We start from the raw sequence: 18011 nt of genomic DNA on the forward strand, positions 1-18011 counted from the left end.
CCTCAAGCCTCAGCTCCTCCTGTGGTGAGCTAGCAGCATGAGGAAGCCCTGGAGAGGCCACTCATGGAACCTCCTTTGCTTGCAGGCCAGGAGACTGTGAGGAGGCTTGGGGGGCTGGTTGGGGAGGACTGAGATGATTTGGGGTTGGGTTTGGGGGAGGCTTGAGATGGTTTTGGGGGGAGGGGGTTGCAGGTTGAGGACTAAGAGCCCTCCCCTTGAGAGAACTTCCTCCAGAGGTCTTCTGGAGCCAAAGGGGCTGAGAGCTGATCCCAGAGGGAGGCCACAGGCTGCTGTCCTTTGCTCTTCTTTGCCAGCTCCTGCCCCTGGGCTGGAGCCATCCTCACTGCCAGCCCAGAGTGGGGCTGGAGGTGCCCGAGCTTGGCTTGGAGGTGTCCTCAAGCTTCCTCCAAATGGTAGGGGAACCAGCAAGAAAAGGTGCTATGCTGGACCTTGTTCTCACCAGCAAGGAAGGGCTGGTAAGCAATGTGAGGCTCAGAGACAGCCTTGGCTGCAGTGACCATGAAGCAGCTGAATTTAAGATCCTCAGGGCAGCCAGGAGGACATATTCTAAGCTTACGACCCTAGACTTCAGGCATGCAGACTTTGATCCCTTCAGGGATCTGCTGGCCAAAGGGTCGTGGGACAAAGCCCTAGAGGGAAGAGGGGCCCAGGACAGCTGCTCAGTATTCAAGGACCACCTCCTCTGTGTCCAGGAGCAATGTATCCCAACAAAGAGAAAAGCAGGGAAGAATGCTGGGAGGCCTGCCTGGATGAGCAAGGAGCTGCTGGACACACTGTCACTTAAAAGGAAGCTCTACAAGGAGTGGAGGAAAGGACAGCTGGAATGGGGACAGGTAAGGAAGCTGCCCGAGCAGCAAGAGACCTGTTAGGAAAGCCTAAGCACAGTTGGAATTGAATCTAGCCAGGGAGGTCAAAGGGAACACTGAGAATTTCTACAGGTATATGAATGGTCAAAAGAAGCCTAGGGAAGGTGTGGGCCCCCTCAGGAAGGAAACAGGTGAAATGGTCACAAGGGACCTGGAAAAGGCTGAGGTTCTCAAGGACTTCTTTACCTCAGTCTTCACTGCAAGGGCCTCCAGCCACACTCCTGGAATAGTCATGGAAGCTAATGGCAAGAAGCAGAAGGAAGAACTGCCCATCATAAATGAAGATCAGGTTGGTGATCATCTGAAGAACCTGAAAGTGTTCAAGTCCATGGGACCCGAGGGGATACACCCACAGGTACTGAGAGAACTGGCAGAGGAGGTTGCCAAACCCCTCTCTATTATATTCCAAAAGTCCTGGCAGTCTGGGGAAGTCCCCACTGACTGGAAAAGGGGAAACATTACTCCCATTTTCAAAAAGGGGAAGAAGGAAGAACCAGGGAACTGCAGGCCAGTCAGTCTCACCTCTGTGCCTGGTAAGATCATGGAGCAGATCCTCCTGGAAGCACTACTGAGACAGAAGAATAGTGAAGAGGTGATTGGGTACAGTCAGCAGGGCTTCACCAAGGGCAAATCCTGCCTGGCAAACCTGGTGGCCTTCTGTGACAAGGTCACAACATTAATAGATGAGGGGAGAGCAACTGATGGCATTGACCTGGAGCTGAGCACAGCCTTCCACACTGTCCCACACCACAGCCTGCTCTCCAAACTGGTGACACATGGGCTTGATGGGTGGACCACAGGATGGATAAAGAACTGGCTTGATGGCTGCACCCAAAGAGTGGCTGTCAATGGCTCCATGTCCCAGTGCAGGCCAGGGACAAGTGGAGTCCCTCAGGGATCAGTCCTGGGACCAGGCTTGGTCAACATCTGTGTTGGTGCCATGGACAGAGGCATTGAGTGCAGCCTCAGCAAGTTTGCTGATGACACCAAGCTGTGTGGTGCAGCAGACAGGCTGGAGGGAAGGGATCCATCCAGAGGGACCTGGACAGGCTGGAGGGAAGGGATCCATCCAGAGGGATCTGGACAGGCTGCAGAGCTGGGCACAAGCCAACCTCAGGAGGGTCAACAAGACCAAGTGCAAGGTCCTGCAGCTGTGTGGAGGCAATGCCAAGCACAAATGCAGGCTGGGCAGGGACTGGCTGGAGAGCAGCTCTGAGGAGAGGGACTTGGGGGTGCTGGGGGAGGAGAAGCTCAGCAGGAGCCAGCAGGGAGCACTTGCAGCCCAGAGAGCCAAGCAGAGCCTGGGCTGCAGCAGAAGAAGTGTGGCCAGCAGGGCCAGGGAGGTGATTCTCCCCCTCTGCTCAGCTCTGCTGAGACCACACCTGGAGTACTGCATCCAGTTCTGGAGCCTCTGTTCCAAGAGGGATATGGACATGCTGGAAGGTGTCCAGAGAAGGGCCATGAGGATGAGCAGAGGGCTGGAGCTGCTCTGCTCTGAGGACAGCCTGAGAGAGTTGGGGTTGTGCAGTCTGGAGAAGAGAAGGCTCTGAGGTGACCTTCTTGTGGCCTTCCAGGATCTGAAGGGGGCTGCAGGAAAGCTGGGGAGGGACTTTTGAGGGTGTCAGGGAGTGACAGGACTGGGGGGAATGGAATAAAGCTGGAAGTGGGGAGATTCAGGGAGGAAGTGAGGAAGAAGTTCTTCCCCATGAGAGTGGTGAGAGCCTGGAATGGGTTGTGCAGGGAGGTGGTTGAGGCTTCATCCCTGGAGGTGTTTGCAGCCAGGCTGGATGAGGCTCTGGGCAGCCTGCTGTAGTGTGAGGTGTCCCTGGCCATGGCAGGGGCGTTGGAACTGGATGAGCCTTGTGGTCCCTTCCAACCCTGACTGATTCTGTGAGTCTATGATTCTATGATAGGAGCAGGAGAAGGCCAAGCCTGGCAGGTGCTGCAGGAATAGGACACTTGGTACCCCCCTGGGGAGCTCAGCAGCCCCCAAGAGCTCCAAGGGCTTGGGTGGGGCTGAAAGCCTGGGGGGGCTTGGTCAGAGAAGCTGTGGCCACCTCACCTCTGGAGGTGCCCAAGGCCAAGCTGGAGGAGGCCTTCAGCAAGCTGGGACTAAGGAGGAGTGGGCTTGGACCTGCACCTGGAAGGTGCTTCCAGCTACCTTCCAACCCAACCCATTCCAAGCCCTCAACCTTGCAGCCAGGATGCTCTGCTCTGACCTGAGGGCCACTAAGCTTCCCCTGAGGCCTTCCTGGAGGCCAGAGGTGGAGATCAATCCACAGACAGCTAGGAATGAAAGACAGGAGGAGGGCAGCTGGCCACAGGCACTCCATGGACAATGCAGTCAGATTGCTCCATGGCCATCTAGACCCTGCTGGAGCTCCTGCAACTCCATGCTCAATGCACTCAGGTTGCTCCACAGCCATCCATGCACCACCTGGCACTCCATGCTCCAACCACTTCCATGATCCTGGAGGCTCCAAAGCTTCCTCTGAGGGCTTCCTGGAGACCAGAGGTGGAGCTAAGTCCTCGAACCATGGAATTGTGAGGCTTGGAAGGGAGCTCAAGGCTCAGGCAGCCATGGGCAGGGACACCTCACACCACAGCAGGTTGCTCACAGCCACCTCCAGCCTGGCTGCAAAAACCTCCAGGGATGAGGCTTCCACCACCTCCCTGGCAACCTGTGCCAGGCTCTCACTACCCTCATGGGCAGGAATTTCTTCCTCACATCCAACCTGACTCTACCCACATCTACTTTTGCTCCATCCCCCCCAAGTCCCATCCCTCCCTGACCCCCTCCAAAGACCCTCCCCAGCTTGCCCCCAGCCCCTGGCAGGCCACAAGAAATCCTCCCTGCAGCTGGCAAGCAAAGACAGGAGGAGGGCAGCTGAGCAGCTCAGTCTCCTGCTCGGGGCCCCTTGCCCTGCAGCCCCACCCTGATGCCACCTCCCCCCTGCCCCCCAACCCTCTCCCCCCCTCCTCTGCCTCCCTCCTGGGGTGGCCCAGCCAATGGAAGGGTGGAGGAAGAAGAGGAGGAGCCCAAGGAAGAGGATAAAAGGAGGTGCCTGGAGAGCCCAGCTGCCATCTCCTGTGGAGCCAGAGCTCAGCCTTGCTCTGTCCCTGCCAGCAGCCACCTTCTGCCCACCGCCCAGCACCACCTCTGTGACCACCCAGCACCACCTCTGCCACCATGGTGCACTGGACAGCCAAGGAGAAGCAGCTCATCACCAGCGTCTGGGGCAAGATCAACGTGGAGCAATGTGGTGCTGAGGCCCTGGCCAGGTGAGCGCCAGGCTGCTGTGGGCATCTCCTCAGCTGGCACCACGGGGGGCAAGAGGAACCACTCCTGGCACCACTCACTTGTGCTCTTGAGGACCATCAGCCACCTCCTGCCATCCATCTCCACCCCTGCCATCCGCTCCGCTCCATCTCCTCTCCCTCCACCCCCTCCCCTCCATCTCCTCTCCCTCCACCCCCTCCCCTCCACCCCCTGCCTTCCCTCTCCTCACCACCATCTCCTCTCTCCCCCCAGGCTGCTGATTGTCTACCCCTGGACCCAGAGGTTCTTTGCCTCCTTCGGGAACCTCTCTGGTGCCGCTGCCATCTCTGGCAACCCCAAGGTGCATGCCCATGGCAAGAAGGTGCTGACCTCCTTTGGAGAGGCTGTGAAGAACCTGGACAACATCAAGGGCACCTTTGCCCAGCTGTCTGAGCTGCACTGTGACAAGCTGCACGTGGACCCTGAGAACTTCAGGGTGAGTCCTCCTCCTCCTCCTCACCAAGGAAACTTCCTCCTCCTCCACCACACCCTGGCTCCATGGGGCAGCTTCTCCCCTTGCCCCTCAGTTCCCACTACCCATGGGAGGGATTCAGCTTGGAGGTGTTGGGGTGGGAGGAAGAGGGGTTGGGGAGTGAGGGGAGGAAGGGGAAGAGGAGTTAGTGGTTGAGGAGATGAAGAAGAGGGACAGAAGAGGAGCTGGTGGCTGGGGTAGAGAGGAAGACACAGGAGGGGCAAGGAAGCAACCTGCAGCTTGGGGAGGAAGGCCCAAAGAGAGAGAGGGATGGTGGTGGTTATGGAGAGGACATCTGGAGGGTGGGAGCCAGGATGAAGGGGAGGTGAGCAGGAGATGCTTTGGGTGAAGGGCAGCATCTAGAGGCACACCTGTGGAGATCCTCCTGCATGGTCACCACCAGCATGGAGGTGCTGGAGCTCCCCATCTCCTCCTCCTTGCCCTCAGCCACATCTCCTCCTCCTTCCTCAACCACAAATTCTCTTCCTTTCTCCCAACCACATTTTTTCCTCCTTGTTTTCACCCACATCTCCTTCCTCAACCACATCTCCTCATTCCTCAACTACATCTTCTCCTCCTTGCTCTTATCCACATCCTCTCCTACTTCCTCAGCCACATCTACTCCTTCCTCACCCACATCTCTTCCTTGCTCTCATCCACATCCTCTCCTCCTTCCTCAAACCCAACTTCTCCTCCTTCCTCACCTCCATCTCCTCCTCCCTCATCCCCATCATCTCCTTGCTCACCACCTCTCCTGCTCTTGCTCTGTGTCCCCCCAGCTCCTGGGTAACATCCTGATCATCGTCCTGGGTGCCCACCTCGGCAAGGACTTCACCCCTGAGACCCAGGCTGTCTGGCAGAAGCTGGTCAATGCTGTGGCTCATGCCCTGGCCCGCAAGTACCACTAGATCCAAGGTGGCCAAGGGCCTCCAGCAGCCTTGAGATGTTCCTCTGGAGCCCACAGCTTCCTACAGTCAAATAAAGCTCAGCCTTGGCAAGCCTCTACTGAGTCCTTCGTGTCCGTGGCAGGATGGAAGGGGTTGGGTGGGAGGTGGCTGTGGTGGGCATTTGGTGGTTGGGGGGAATGAGGTCTCATTGGGTGGGGTTTTTTTGGGCAGGATTGGCCTTTGGGGGTCACCTGGAGAAGGTTGGAGGTGGCCTCAAGCCTCAGCTCCTCCTGTGGTGAGCTAGCAGCATGAGGAAGCCCTGGAGAGGCCACTCATGGAACCTCCTTTGCTTGCAGGCCAGGAGACTGTGAGGAGGCTTGGGGGGCTGGTTGGGGAGGACTGAGATGATTTGGGGTTGGGTTTGGGGGAGGCTTGAGATGGTTTTGGGGGGAGGGGGTTGCAGGTTGAGGACTAAGAGCCCTCCCCTTGAGAGAACTTCCTCCAGAGGTCTTCTGGAGCCAAAGGGGCTGAGAGCTGATCCCAGAGGGAGGCCACAGGCTGCTGTCCTTTGCTCTTCTTTGCCAGCTCCTGCCCCTGGGCTGGAGCCATCCTCACTGCCAGCCCAGAGTGGGGCTGGAGGTGCCCGAGCTTGGCTTGGAGGTGTCCTCAAGCTTCCTCCAAATGGTAGGGGAACCAGCAAGAAAAGGTGCTATGCTGGACCTTGTTCTCACCAGCAAGGAAGGGCTGGTAAGCAATGTGAGGCTCAGAGACAGCCTTGGCTGCAGTGACCATGAAGCAGCTGAATTTAAGATCCTCAGGGCAGCCAGGAGGACATATTCTAAGCTTACGACCCTAGACTTCAGGCATGCAGACTTTGATCCCTTCAGGGATCTGCTGGCCAAAGGGTCGTGGGACAAAGCCCTAGAGGGAAGAGGGGCCCAGGACAGCTGCTCAGTATTCAAGGACCACCTCCTCTGTGTCCAGGAGCAATGTATCCCAACAAAGAGAAAAGCAGGGAAGAATGCTGGGAGGCCTGCCTGGATGAGCAAGGAGCTGCTGGACACACTGTCACTTAAAAGGAAGCTCTACAAGGAGTGGAGGAAAGGACAGCTGGAATGGGGACAGGTAAGGAAGCTGCCCGAGCAGCAAGAGACCTGTTAGGAAAGCCTAAGCACAGTTGGAATTGAATCTAGCCAGGGAGGTCAAAGGGAACACTGAGAATTTCTACAGGTATATGAATGGTCAAAAGAAGCCTAGGGAAGGTGTGGGCCCCCTCAGGAAGGAAACAGGTGAAATGGTCACAAGGGACCTGGAAAAGGCTGAGGTTCTCAAGGACTTCTTTACCTCAGTCTTCACTGCAAGGGCCTCCAGCCACACTCCTGGAATAGTCATGGAAGCTAATGGCAAGAAGCAGAAGGAAGAACTGCCCATCATAAATGAAGATCAGGTTGGTGATCATCTGAAGAACCTGAAAGTGTTCAAGTCCATGGGACCCGAGGGGATACACCCACAGGTACTGAGAGAACTGGCAGAGGAGGTTGCCAAACCCCTCTCTATTATATTCCAAAAGTCCTGGCAGTCTGGGGAAGTCCCCACTGACTGGAAAAGGGGAAACATTACTCCCATTTTCAAAAAGGGGAAGAAGGAAGAACCAGGGAACTGCAGGCCAGTCAGTCTCACCTCTGTGCCTGGTAAGATCATGGAGCAGATCCTCCTGGAAGCACTACTGAGACAGAAGAATAGTGAAGAGGTGATTGGGTACAGTCAGCAGGGCTTCACCAAGGGCAAATCCTGCCTGGCAAACCTGGTGGCCTTCTGTGACAAGGTCACAACATTAATAGATGAGGGGAGAGCAACTGATGGCATTGACCTGGAGCTGAGCACAGCCTTCCACACTGTCCCACACCACAGCCTGCTCTCCAAACTGGTGACACATGGGCTTGATGGGTGGACCACAGGATGGATAAAGAACTGGCTTGATGGCTGCACCCAAAGAGTGGCTGTCAATGGCTCCATGTCCCAGTGCAGGCCAGGGACAAGTGGAGTCCCTCAGGGATCAGTCCTGGGACCAGGCTTGGTCAACATCTGTGTTGGTGCCATGGACAGAGGCATTGAGTGCAGCCTCAGCAAGTTTGCTGATGACACCAAGCTGTGTGGTGCAGCAGACAGGCTGGAGGGAAGGGATCCATCCAGAGGGACCTGGGCAGGCTGGAGGGAAGGGATCCATCCAGAGGGACCTGGACAGGCTGGAGGGAAGGGATCCATCCAGAGGGATCTGGACAGGCTGCAGAGCTGGGCACAAGCCAACCTCAGGAGGGTCAACAAGACCAAGTGCAAGGTCCTGCAGCTGTGTGGAGGCAATGCCAAGCACAAATGCAGGCTGGGCAGGGACTGGCTGGAGAGCAGCTCTGAGGAGAGGGACTTGGGGGTGCTGGGGGAGGAGAAGCTCAGCAGGAGCCAGCAGGGAGCACTTGCAGCCCAGAGAGCCAAGCAGAGCCTGGGCTGCAGCAGAAGAAGTGTGGCCAGCAGGGCCAGGGAGGTGATTCTCCCCCTCTGCTCAGATCTGCTGAGACCACACCTGGAGTACTGCATCCAATTCTGGAGCCTCTGTTCCAAGAGGGCTATGGACATGCTGGGAGGTGTCCAGAGAAGGGCCATGAGGATGAGCAGAGGGCTGGAGCTGCTCTGCTCTGAGGACAGCCTGAGAGAGTTGGGGTTGTGCAGTCTGGAGAAGAGAAGGCTCTGAGGTGACCTTCTTGTGGCCTTCCAGGATCTGAAGGGGGCTGCAGGAAAGCTGGGGAGGGACTTTTGAGGGTGTCAGGGAGTGACAGGACTGGGGGGAATGGAATAAAGCTGGAAGTGGGGAGATTCAGGGAGGAAGTGAGGAAGAAGTTCTTCCCCATGAGAGTGGTGAGAGCCTGGAATGGGTTGTGCAGGGAGGTGGTTGAGGCTTCATCCCTGGAGGTGTTTGCAGCCAGGCTGGATGAGGCTCTGGGCAGCCTGCTGTAGTGTGAGGTGTCCCTGGCCATGGCAGGGGCGTTGGAACTGGATGAGCCTTGTGGTCCCTTCCAACCCTGACTGATTCTGTGAGTCTATGATTCTATGATAGGAGCAGGAGAAGGCCAAGCCTGGCAGGTGCTGCAGGAATAGGACACTTGGTACCCCCCTGGGGAGCTCAGCAGCCCCCAAGAGCTCCAAGGGCTTGGGTGGGGCTGAAAGCCTGGGGGGGCTTGGTCAGAGAAGCTGTGGCCACCTCACCTCTGGAGGTGCCCAAGGCCAAGCTGGAGGAGGCCTTCAGCAAGCTGGGACTAAGGAGGAGTGGGCTTGGACCTGCACCTGGAAGGTGCTTCCAGCTACCTTCCAACCCAACCCATTCCAAGCCCTCAACCTTGCAGCCAGGATGCTCTGCTCTGACCTGAGGGCCACCAAAGCTTCCCCTGAGGCCTTCCTGGAGGCCAGAGGTGGAGATCAATCCACAGACAGCTAGGAATGAAAGACAGGAGGAGGGCAGCTGGCCACAGGCACTCCATGGACAATGCAGTCAGATTGCTCCATGGCCATCTAGACCCTGCTGGAGCTCCTGCAACTCCATGCTCAATGCACTCAGGTTGCTCCACAGCCATCCATGCACCACCTGGCACTCCATGCTCCAACCACTTCCATGATCCTGGAGGCTCCAAAGCTTCCTCTGAGGGCTTCCTGGAGACCAGAAGTGGAGCTAAGTCCTCGAACCATGGAATTGTGAGGCTTGGAAGGGAGCTCAAGGCTCAGGCAGTGCCAACCCCCCTGCCATGGGCAGGGACACCTCACACCACAGCAGGTTGCTCACAGCCACCTCCAGCCTGGCTGCAAAAACCTCCAGGGATGAGGCTTCCACCACCTCCCTGGGCAACCTGTGCCAGGCTCTCACTACCCTCATGGGGAAGAATTTCTTCCTCACATCCAACCTGACTCTACCCACGTCTACTTTTGCTCCATCCCCCCCAAGTCCCATCCCCCCCTGACCCCCTCCAAAGACCCTCCCCAGCTTGGCCCCAGCCCCTGGCAGGCCACAAGAAATCCTCCCTGCAGCTGGCAAGCAAAGATAGGAGGAGGGCAGCTGAGCAGATCAGCCTCCTGCTACTGCTGCTGCTGGCTCTGGGCCCATTGCCCTGCAGCCCCACCCTGATGCCACCTCCCCCCTGCCCCCCAACCCTCTCTCCCCCTCCTCTGCCTCCCTCCTGGGGTGGCCCAGCCAATGGAAGGGTGGAGGAAGAAGAGGAGGAGCCCAAGGGAGAAGATAAAAGGAGGTGCCTGGAGAGCCCAGCTGCCATCTCCTGTGGAGCCAGAGCTCAGCCTTGCTCTGTCCCTGCCAGCAGCCACCTTCTGCCCACCGCCCAGCACCACCTCTGTGACCACCCAGCACCACCTCTGCCACCATGGTGCACTGGACAGCCGAGGAGAAGCAGCTCATCACCAGCATCTGGGGCAAGGTCAACGTGGCCGAATGCGGCGCCGAGGCCCTGGCCAGGTGAGCGCCAGGCTGCTGTGGGCATCTCCTCAGCTGGCACCACGGGGGGCAAGAGGAACCACTCCTGGCACCACTCACTTGTGCTCTTGAGGACCATCAGCCACCTCCTGCCATCCAACTCCTTCCCTCCACCTCCTCCCTTCCATACCCTCCTCTCCACCTCCTCCTCCCTCCACTTCCTCCCCACCACCTCCTACTCTCCATCTCCTCCCCTCATTCCCTTCTTCTCCAACTTCTCTCCCTCCACCTCCTTGCCTCCATGTCTTCCCTTCCACCTCCTCTCCCTACACCTCCTCCCCTCCACCCCCTGCCTTCCCTCTCCTCACCACCATCTCCTCTCTCCCCCCAGGCTGCTGATTGTCTACCCCTGGACCCAGAGGTTCTTTGCCTCCTTCGGGAACCTCTCTGGTGCCGCTGCCATCTCTGGCAACCCCAAGGTGCATGCCCATGGCAAGAAGGTGCTGACCTCCTTTGGAGAGGCTGTGAAGAACCTGGACAACATCAAGGGCACCTTTGCCCAGCTGTCTGAGCTGCACTGTGACAAGCTGCACGTGGACCCTGAGAACTTCAGGGTGAGTCCTCCTCCTCCTCCACCACACCCTGGCTCCATGGGGCAGCTTCTCCCCTTGCCCCTCAGTTCCCACTAACCCATGGGAGGGATTCAGCTTGGAGGTGTTGGGGTGGGAGGAAGAGGGGTTGGGGAGTGAGGGGAGGAAGGGGAAGAGGAGTTAGTGGTTGAGGAGATGAAGAAGAGGGACAGAAGAGGAGCTGGTGGCTGGGGTAGAGAGGAAGACACAGGAGGGGCAAGGAAGCAACCTGCAGCTTGGGGAGGAAGGCCCAAAGAGAGAGAGGGATGGTGGTGGTTATGGCGAGGACATCTGGAGGGTGGGAGCCAGGATGAAGGGGAGGTGAGCAGGAGATGCTTTGGGTGAAGGGCAGCATCTAGAGGCACACCTGTGGAGATCCTCCTGCATGGTCACCACCAGCATGGAGGTGCTGGAGCTCCACATCTCCTCCTCCTTCCTCAACCACAAATTCTCTTCCTTTCTCCCAACCACATTTTCTGCTCCTTGTTTTCAGCCACATCTCCTCCTCCCTCACCCCCTCCTCCCCTCCTTGCTCACCACCTCTCCTGCTTTGCTCTGTGTCCCCCCAGCTCCTGGGTGACATCCTGATCATCGTCCTGGGTGCCCACTTCGGCAAGGACTTCACCCCTGAGGCCCAGGCTGCCTGGCAGAAGCTGGTCCGTGCTGTGGCTCACGCCCTGGCCCGCAAGTACCACTAGATCCAAGGTGGCCAAGGGCCTCCAGCAGCCTTGAGATGTTCCTCTGGAGCCCACAGCTTCCTACAGTCAAATAAAGCTCAGCCTTGGCAAGCCTCTACTGAGTCCTTCGTGTCTGTGGCAGGATGGAAGGGGTTGGGTGGGAGGAGGCTGTGGTGGGCATTTGGTGGTTGGGGGGAAGCTTGGGAGGTTGTTCCTCCAGAAAAAAATAATTTTGAGTCCTTTCTCTGGGTGGATTTTGAGTTTTTTGAGGTGGGATTTGCCTTTGGAGGTCACCTGGACAAGGTTGGAGGTGGCCTCAAGCTTGAGAAGGTTTTTTCCCCCCAGAAAACCTCATTTTGGGCCCTCCTGTGGTCCTCCTGTGTGGGGTTTGATTTTTTTTTTTTTTTTTTTTTTTTTTTTTTTTTTTTTTTTTTTTTTTGGTGGGATATGCCTTTGGACGTCATCTGCAGAAGGTTGGAGGTGGCTTCAAGCTTGAGCAGTTTTTTTTTTTTCCCCCTCCAGAATACCTCATTTTGGGTCCTTTTATTTGGGGTGGGATTTGCCTTTGGAGGTCATCTAGAGAAGCTTGAGAAGGAAGTTTTCCCTCCAGAAATCCTCATTTTGGGTCCTCCTGTGGTCCTTCTGTGTGGGATTTGAGTTTTTTTTGGGTGGGATTGGCCTTTGGAGGTCATCTGAAGAAGGATGGAGGTGGCCTCAAACTTGAGAAGGAATTTTTCCCTCCAGAAAAACTTCATTTTGGGTCCTTTTCTTTGGGGTGGGATCGGCCTTTGGAGGTCACCTAGAGAAGGTTGGAGGTGAGGGGTTGTGGGGAGGCTTGAGATGTTTTGGGGATAACTGAGATGATTTTGGGGGTTTTGGTGAAGCTCAAGATCTTGGGAGGTTCTGGGGAGGACTGAGAGAATTTTGAGGGGTTTGGGGGAGGCTTGAAATGGTTTGGGGATAATTGAGATGATTTGGGGGGTTTTGGTGGAGATTTTGGGATGATTTGAGGAGGTTTTGGAGTTTTTTGAGGAGGCTTGAGATGATCTTGGGAGGGTTTGGAAAGGTTTGAGGTGAATTTGGGAGGTTTTGGGGGAGGCTTAAGATGATTTTGGGGATAATTTAGATGATTTTGGGGTTCATTGGTGAAGCTTGATATGTTCTTGGGAGGTTTTGGGGAGGAGTGAGAGAATCTTGAGGGGTTTGGGGGAGGCTTGAGATGCTTTTTGGGGCTAATTGAGATGATTTGGGGAGGTTTTGGAGGTTTTTGAGGAGCCTTGAGATGATCTTGGGAGGGTTTGGGGAGGCTTGAGATGGTTTTGGTCTTAATTGAGAGGATTTTGGGAGGTTTTGGGGGAGGCTTGAGAGGATTTGGGGGTTCTTGGGGGAGAACTGAGATGATATGGGGAGGTTTTTGGGGAGGCTTGAGATGCTTTTGGGTGAGGCTTGAGGAGATTTAGGGGAGGAAGAGGAGAAGCCAGGTGAAGGCTGCTGGAGGAAGGCTGTGAGGCAGCAGCTGAGTCATGGTGGCCGAGCAGCTGCTGGGTGGAGGAGGCTCCAGATAAGGACCTTTGCTATCAGCCCCGGGCCAGACCTTGTTTGTCAGCTCCTGCTGGGCCCTGGGAGGTCCCAACCTGCTTGGGGGGAGGAGGAGGAGGGGAGGACACAAGTCCTGCTAATGATAAATAATAGAGCTGCTGATTAATAAGGGAGCTAATAGCCCTGCTGGCAATGAATAAAGGAGCTAATAATGCTGCTGGTGATTAAGAACAGAGCTAATAATTAGTGATTGAGATAGGAGGCTTCCTGATACTAACTAATAGGGCTGCTGATGATTGATAATAAGGCTACTAGCCCTCCTAATAATTAATAATAGAGCTGAGGGTCCTCCTAATAATAAATAATAGAGCTAAGGGTCCTGCTAATAATTAATAGAGCTGAGTCATGCTAATGAAATAATACAGATAATAATAATAATATAACAGAGCTAAAAGTCCTCTTAATAATAAATAATAGAGCCAATAGTCCTGGTAATAATGATCAAGAGTAGAGCTGAGTCATGCTAAGGATAAATAAGATGGCTATGAGTTTAATAATGACAATAATTAATAATAGAGGTAAGAGTCCTCCTAATAATAAATAATAGAGGTAACAGCCCTGCTAATAGACATTATAATCAATGGAGCTAATAATCCTGCTAATAAGAGTTAATGGAGCTACTAATCCTGCTAATAATCATTAATGGGGCTAATAATCCTGCTAATATTCATTAATGGAGTTAATAATACTGATGATAATAATTAACAGGATTATTAGCTCCATTAATAATAATTAATAGAGATTATAATCCTGATGATAATACTTAATGGAGCTAATAATCCTGCTAATAATAATTAATGGAGCTAATACTCCTGCTAATAGTAATTAATGGGGCTAATAATCCTTCTAATAATAAATAATGGAACTAGTAATCCTGCTAATAATAATTAATGGAGGCAATACTCCTTCTAATAATGATAAATAATGTGGCTAATAGTCTTAATAATAAAAATAAAAATAAATAATAGAGCTAAAAGCCCTCCTAACAGTAACAACTAACAGAGCTAATAGTCCTGCTAATGATTAATAAAAAGAGCTATAATCGGGCTAATGATGATAAATACTGTGGCTAAGAGTCTTAGCAATGGTAATAATTAATTAATAATAGAGCTAGTAGTCTTAATAATAATAAATAATAATAAACAATAGAGCTAATAGTCCTGATAACAATAAGCCATAGAGCTGATAATGATAAATACCCTGGCTAAGAACATTAATAACAACAATAATAATAATAAATAGAGGTAATGACCCTGCTAATAGTAATTAATAGAGCTAACAATCCTGCTAATTAATATTAGGGCCCTGGGGGGGTTGAGGCTGCAGCAGAGGAGGCTGAGGGGAGACCTTGTGGCTCTCTGCAGCTCCCTGAGAGCAGCTTGCAGCCAGCTGGGGCTCAAGGGCTGCTCCTGAGGGCTGGGCCAAGAGGAGATGGCCTCAGGTTGTGCCAGGGGAGCTTCAGCTTGGCCCTCAGCACCAAGTGGTGCCCCTGGAGGGGTGCCCAGGCCTGTGCCAGGCTGCCCAGGGCAGTGGTGGAGTGCCCCTGGCTGGAGGGGGTTGGCAGGTGTGGAGCTGTGGTGCTGAGGGCCCTGGGGTGGTGGTGCTGGGGCAGTGCTGGGACCATGCTTGGACTCCGTCATCTCCAAGCTCTCTTCCAACCCAACCCATTCCATGATTCTTCTTCTCTGCACTCCAGAAGTTCTCCCCCAGCCGTGTCCCTCACTCCAGCTCTCCCCATCAGGTGTCCTCTCCAGCCACTTGTCAGCCCAGGGCTGAGGTTCTGGCTGGAGACCACAGCCTGGAGCCTCTCCCCAGGACTCTCTTTTCCTCCTGGAGTTGCTGAGATGAAGAACCTCAGCGAGGCTGAGGGGTGAGAGCAACCAACTTGGGTAAAGGCAGGAGAAAAATGGGTCAGGGGTTTGGAGTTGAAGGTCTCATCCAAACTCAGTGTGATGGAGAGGTTGGGGGAGATGGAAGAGATGAAGAAGGCAGAAAAAAGGAGAGGTTGACGAGGTTGGGGAGCTGGTGGGGTTGGGGAACTGGTGTGGGTGGTGGGCTTGGGGAGCTGGTGGGGGAGCTGATGGGGGGCTGGTGGGGTTAGGGAGATGTGGAGGTTGGGGAGCTGGTGGGCTTGGGGAGCTGGGGAGGTTGGGGAGCTGGTGGGGGTGGTGGGGTTAGGGAGCTGGGGAGGTTGGGGAGCTGGTGGGGGGCTGGTGCTGGCCCATCCCATGGTGACTCTGGCAGCCCTTTCTCCACAGAGAGGTCCCTATCTGGCAGGTCAGATGGAGACCTGACCCTGCCCAGAGGGGGCCTGGGACCAATCTTCTGCCCTCAGCAGGACAAGAGGCCCCATTTCCAGCTGCCACACCCTGACCACCCTCCTCCTGCTGCCCTGCTCTGCTGGGGGACCCCCCAGCAGCTCCCCAACCAATGACCCCTGGGCTGGGGAGGAGCTGCTGGTGGGGGGAGGATAAAAGAGCCACCAGCAGCAGCCTGGGGGTCTGCAACTCAGCTCCAAGCCTCCTGTGTCCTCCTCCTGCCAGCTCCTGAGGAAGCCACCAGCTCAGCAGCAGCCACCATGGTGCACTGGACAGCTGAGGAGAAGCAGCTCATCACCAGCCTCTGGGCCAAGGTCAACGTGGAGGAATGTGGTGCTGAGGCCCTGGCCAGGTGAGCTCCAAGCTGCTGTGGGCATCTCCTCAGCTGGCACCCTGGGGGGCAGAGGCACCACCAGGACCCCTCCTGGCAGCCTCTAACCATCTCCATCTCTCCTTTGTGGCCTCCTCCCTGCAGGCTGCTGATCGTCTACCCTTGGACCCAGAGGTTCTTCTCCTCCTTTGGGAACCTCTCCAGCCCCACTGCCATCCTGGGCAACCCCAGGGTCCGTGCCCATGGCAAGAAGGTCCTCACCTCCTTTGGGGAAGCCATCAAGAACCTGGACAACATCAAAGCCACCTACTCCAAGCTGTCAGAGCTGCACTGTGAGAAGCTCCACGTGGACCCCGAGAACTTCAGGGTGAGTCCTGCCTGGAGACCCTGGAGCTCCTTCCTTGGAGTCTCATGGGGGTTGCCTCCACCAGCAGCACCTGGGGGCACTTCCTTTGGCTGGTGGAGGGAGGTGATGGCTCCTGCAGGATGGTCTTGGGGACCTCCACCCTGAAAGGTCTCATTGTGAGGAGAGCAGCAGTGGGGGGAGAAGATGTTGGGAGGAGAGCTGGGTGGGGACAGAAGAAACAAGGCCAGGGGAAGGTCCATCAGGAGCTGGAAGAGGCAGAGGGGTGGGGAAGGAAGTGTTGAGGAGGTCATGGAGCCTCCAGCAAGAGAAGCACGCTGGAGGCATCTCCAGGGAATGGTGGAGGTGGAGAAATCTCCAGCCCTGGAGCTCCAAAGCTTCTTGAGGAGGAGGGTGAAGTCCTTCCAGGAGGAGAAGGAAGGGTCAAGTGAAGTCAAGGTCAGAAGGCAGGTCAAGGAACCTCAGCCCGTGGGTGGAAAGGGAGAGAAGAAGGACCTAGAGGCAAGGAGATCAAGGAGCTGGAGAACATCCATGAGGGGAGAAGCCCTCAGAGAAGATGATGATCAGGGCTGAAGGCAGGGCAGGGGTGGGTTGGGGAGATGGTGGGGAGGTTGGTGAAGCTGTGTGCATGTAGATCACAAACCCTCCTCCAAGAGTGTCCCCTGCTCAAACCCCACCTCAGAATGTCCCTTCCAGAGCTCTCCCACCTCATGGTACCCCCAGCAGGAGGTCTCCCACCTCATGATTTCGCACCAGGAGGTCTCCCAGCTCAGGATGTCCCTTCCAGAGCTCCCCCAGCCTGGCTCTGCCCCCTCCTTGCCCCCTGGGCTGGCAGAGCAGCAACAACCTCCAACTCCTCCTCCCTTTTTGTCCTCCTGCAGCTCCTTGGGGACATCCTGATCGTTGTCCTTGCTGCCCACTTCACCAAGGACTTCAGCCCTGCCTGCCAGGCAGTGTGGCAGAAGCTGGTGACCGTGGTGGCACACGCCCTGGCACACAGGTACCACTGAGCACCCCCTCCCCCCCTCAGCTGCCTGGGGGAGAAGGTCCCTGCTCCACCCCCAGCCCCTTGGAGATGTCCTTGGAGCTCCTGCTGGAGCTCTCACCCCCTCCTCAATAAAGGTCTCCCAGCATCACCTCTGGGGTCTGGTTGCTTCTGGGGTGGAAGGAGGAAGAGGAGTTGGAGGGTGGGAGGAAGGGGGGGAGGGGGGTTGGGGTTGTCAGTGCCTGATGTCAGTCATGGTCCTGGTCACCCCTGGTGGCTTCCAGAAAAGCTTCCTCAAGGCTGTGGTGCTCCCTGGTGTCCCCTCCTGGCCAGTGCTGCCTTGGGGAAGCCACCAGGGAGGTGTCTGCTGTGGTCCTCCCCCACCAAGGGGCTGCTGGGGGTCACAGAATCCTTCAGGTGGGAGAAGAACTTGGAGATGGTGGAGACCAAGGCATGGAGCCCAGCACTGCCCCAGCACCACCACCCCAGGGCCCTCAGCACCACAGCTCCACACCTGCCAAACCCCTCCAGCCAGGGGCACTCCACCACTGCCCTGGGCAGCCTGGCACAGGCCTGGGCACCCCTCCAGGGCCACAACTTGGTGCTGAGGGCCAAGCTGAAGCTCCCCTGGCACAACCTGAGGCCATCTCCTCTTGGCCCAGCCCTCAGGAGCAGCCCTTGAGCCCCAGCTGGCTGCAAGCTGCTCTCAGGGAGCTGCAGAGAGCCACAAGGTCTCCCCTCAGCCTCCTCTGCTGCAGCCTCAACCCCCCCAGGGCCCTCAGCTGCTCCTCACAACTTCTCCACAGCCTTCTCCTCCTTCCCCACAGCCCTCCCCAGCTTCCTTGCCCTGCCCTGGCCCTGCCCCAGCCCTCAAGCTCCTTCTGGCACTCAGGAGCCCAACCCTGCCCCCAGCACTGCAGCTGTGGCCTCCCCAGTGCCCAGCCCAGGGGCACAAGCCCTGCCCTGCTCCTGCTGCCCACACCATTGCTGCTCCAGCCCAGGCTGCTGCTGCCCTCCTTGCCCCCCTGGGCACCCCCTGGCTCCTCTCCAGCCTCTGCCAACAACCCCCCAGGGC

At 56.2% G+C, this 18011-nt stretch overlaps 3 protein-coding genes across 3 annotated transcripts; all 3 read left to right on the forward strand.

Moving 5' to 3' along the window:
* Positions 1–3956: 3956 nt before the first annotated feature.
* LOC128980487 (hemoglobin subunit beta-like) lies at positions 3957–5698 on the forward strand. Its single transcript, XM_054398957.1, has 3 exons — positions 3957–4169; positions 4420–4642; positions 5458–5698. The coding sequence occupies exons 1-3, from the start codon at positions 4078–4080 to the stop codon at positions 5584–5586; spliced, it is 444 nt and encodes a 147-aa protein (XP_054254932.1). The 5' UTR covers positions 3957–4077; the 3' UTR covers positions 5587–5698.
* A 4162-nt stretch (positions 5699–9860) lies between these two features.
* LOC128980488 (hemoglobin subunit beta) lies at positions 9861–11473 on the forward strand. Its single transcript, XM_054398958.1, has 3 exons — positions 9861–10075; positions 10425–10647; positions 11232–11473. Exons 1-3 carry the CDS (start codon positions 9984–9986, stop codon positions 11358–11360), a joined length of 444 nt encoding a protein of 147 aa, XP_054254933.1. The 5' UTR covers positions 9861–9983; the 3' UTR covers positions 11361–11473.
* A 1264-nt stretch (positions 11474–12737) lies between these two features.
* LOC128980490 (hemoglobin subunit rho) lies at positions 12738–17074 on the forward strand. The gene is made up of 5 exons (XM_054398960.1): positions 12738–13456; positions 14635–14808; positions 15482–15608; positions 15732–15954; positions 16833–17074. Exons 3-5 carry the CDS (start codon positions 15517–15519, stop codon positions 16959–16961), a joined length of 444 nt encoding a protein of 147 aa, XP_054254935.1. The 5' UTR covers positions 12738–13456; positions 14635–14808; positions 15482–15516; the 3' UTR covers positions 16962–17074.
* Positions 17075–18011: the final 937 nt, after the last annotated feature.

The sequence above is a fragment of the Indicator indicator genome, unplaced genomic scaffold, assembly GCF_027791375.1.
Source record: "Indicator indicator isolate 239-I01 unplaced genomic scaffold, UM_Iind_1.1 iindUn_scaffold_213, whole genome shotgun sequence".
NCBI classification, from domain to species: domain Eukaryota; kingdom Metazoa; phylum Chordata; class Aves; order Piciformes; family Indicatoridae; genus Indicator; species Indicator indicator.

Coding starts and splice junctions, on each gene's coding strand:
- LOC128980487 (XM_054398957.1), top strand. CDS start 4,078: ATGGTGCACTGGACAGCCAAGGAGAAGCAGCTCATCACCAGCGTCTGG. Junction 4,170..4,419: donor GGTGCTGAGGCCCTGGCCAG/GTGAGCGCCAGG, acceptor CTCTCCCCCCAG/GCTGCTGATTGTCTACCCCT. Junction 4,643..5,457: donor TGGACCCTGAGAACTTCAGG/GTGAGTCCTCCT, acceptor GTGTCCCCCCAG/CTCCTGGGTAACATCCTGAT.
- LOC128980488 (XM_054398958.1), top strand. CDS start 9,984: ATGGTGCACTGGACAGCCGAGGAGAAGCAGCTCATCACCAGCATCTGG. Junction 10,076..10,424: donor GGCGCCGAGGCCCTGGCCAG/GTGAGCGCCAGG, acceptor CTCTCCCCCCAG/GCTGCTGATTGTCTACCCCT. Junction 10,648..11,231: donor TGGACCCTGAGAACTTCAGG/GTGAGTCCTCCT, acceptor GTGTCCCCCCAG/CTCCTGGGTGACATCCTGAT.
- LOC128980490 (XM_054398960.1), top strand. CDS start 15,517: ATGGTGCACTGGACAGCTGAGGAGAAGCAGCTCATCACCAGCCTCTGG. Junction 15,609..15,731: donor GGTGCTGAGGCCCTGGCCAG/GTGAGCTCCAAG, acceptor TCCTCCCTGCAG/GCTGCTGATCGTCTACCCTT. Junction 15,955..16,832: donor TGGACCCCGAGAACTTCAGG/GTGAGTCCTGCC, acceptor GTCCTCCTGCAG/CTCCTTGGGGACATCCTGAT.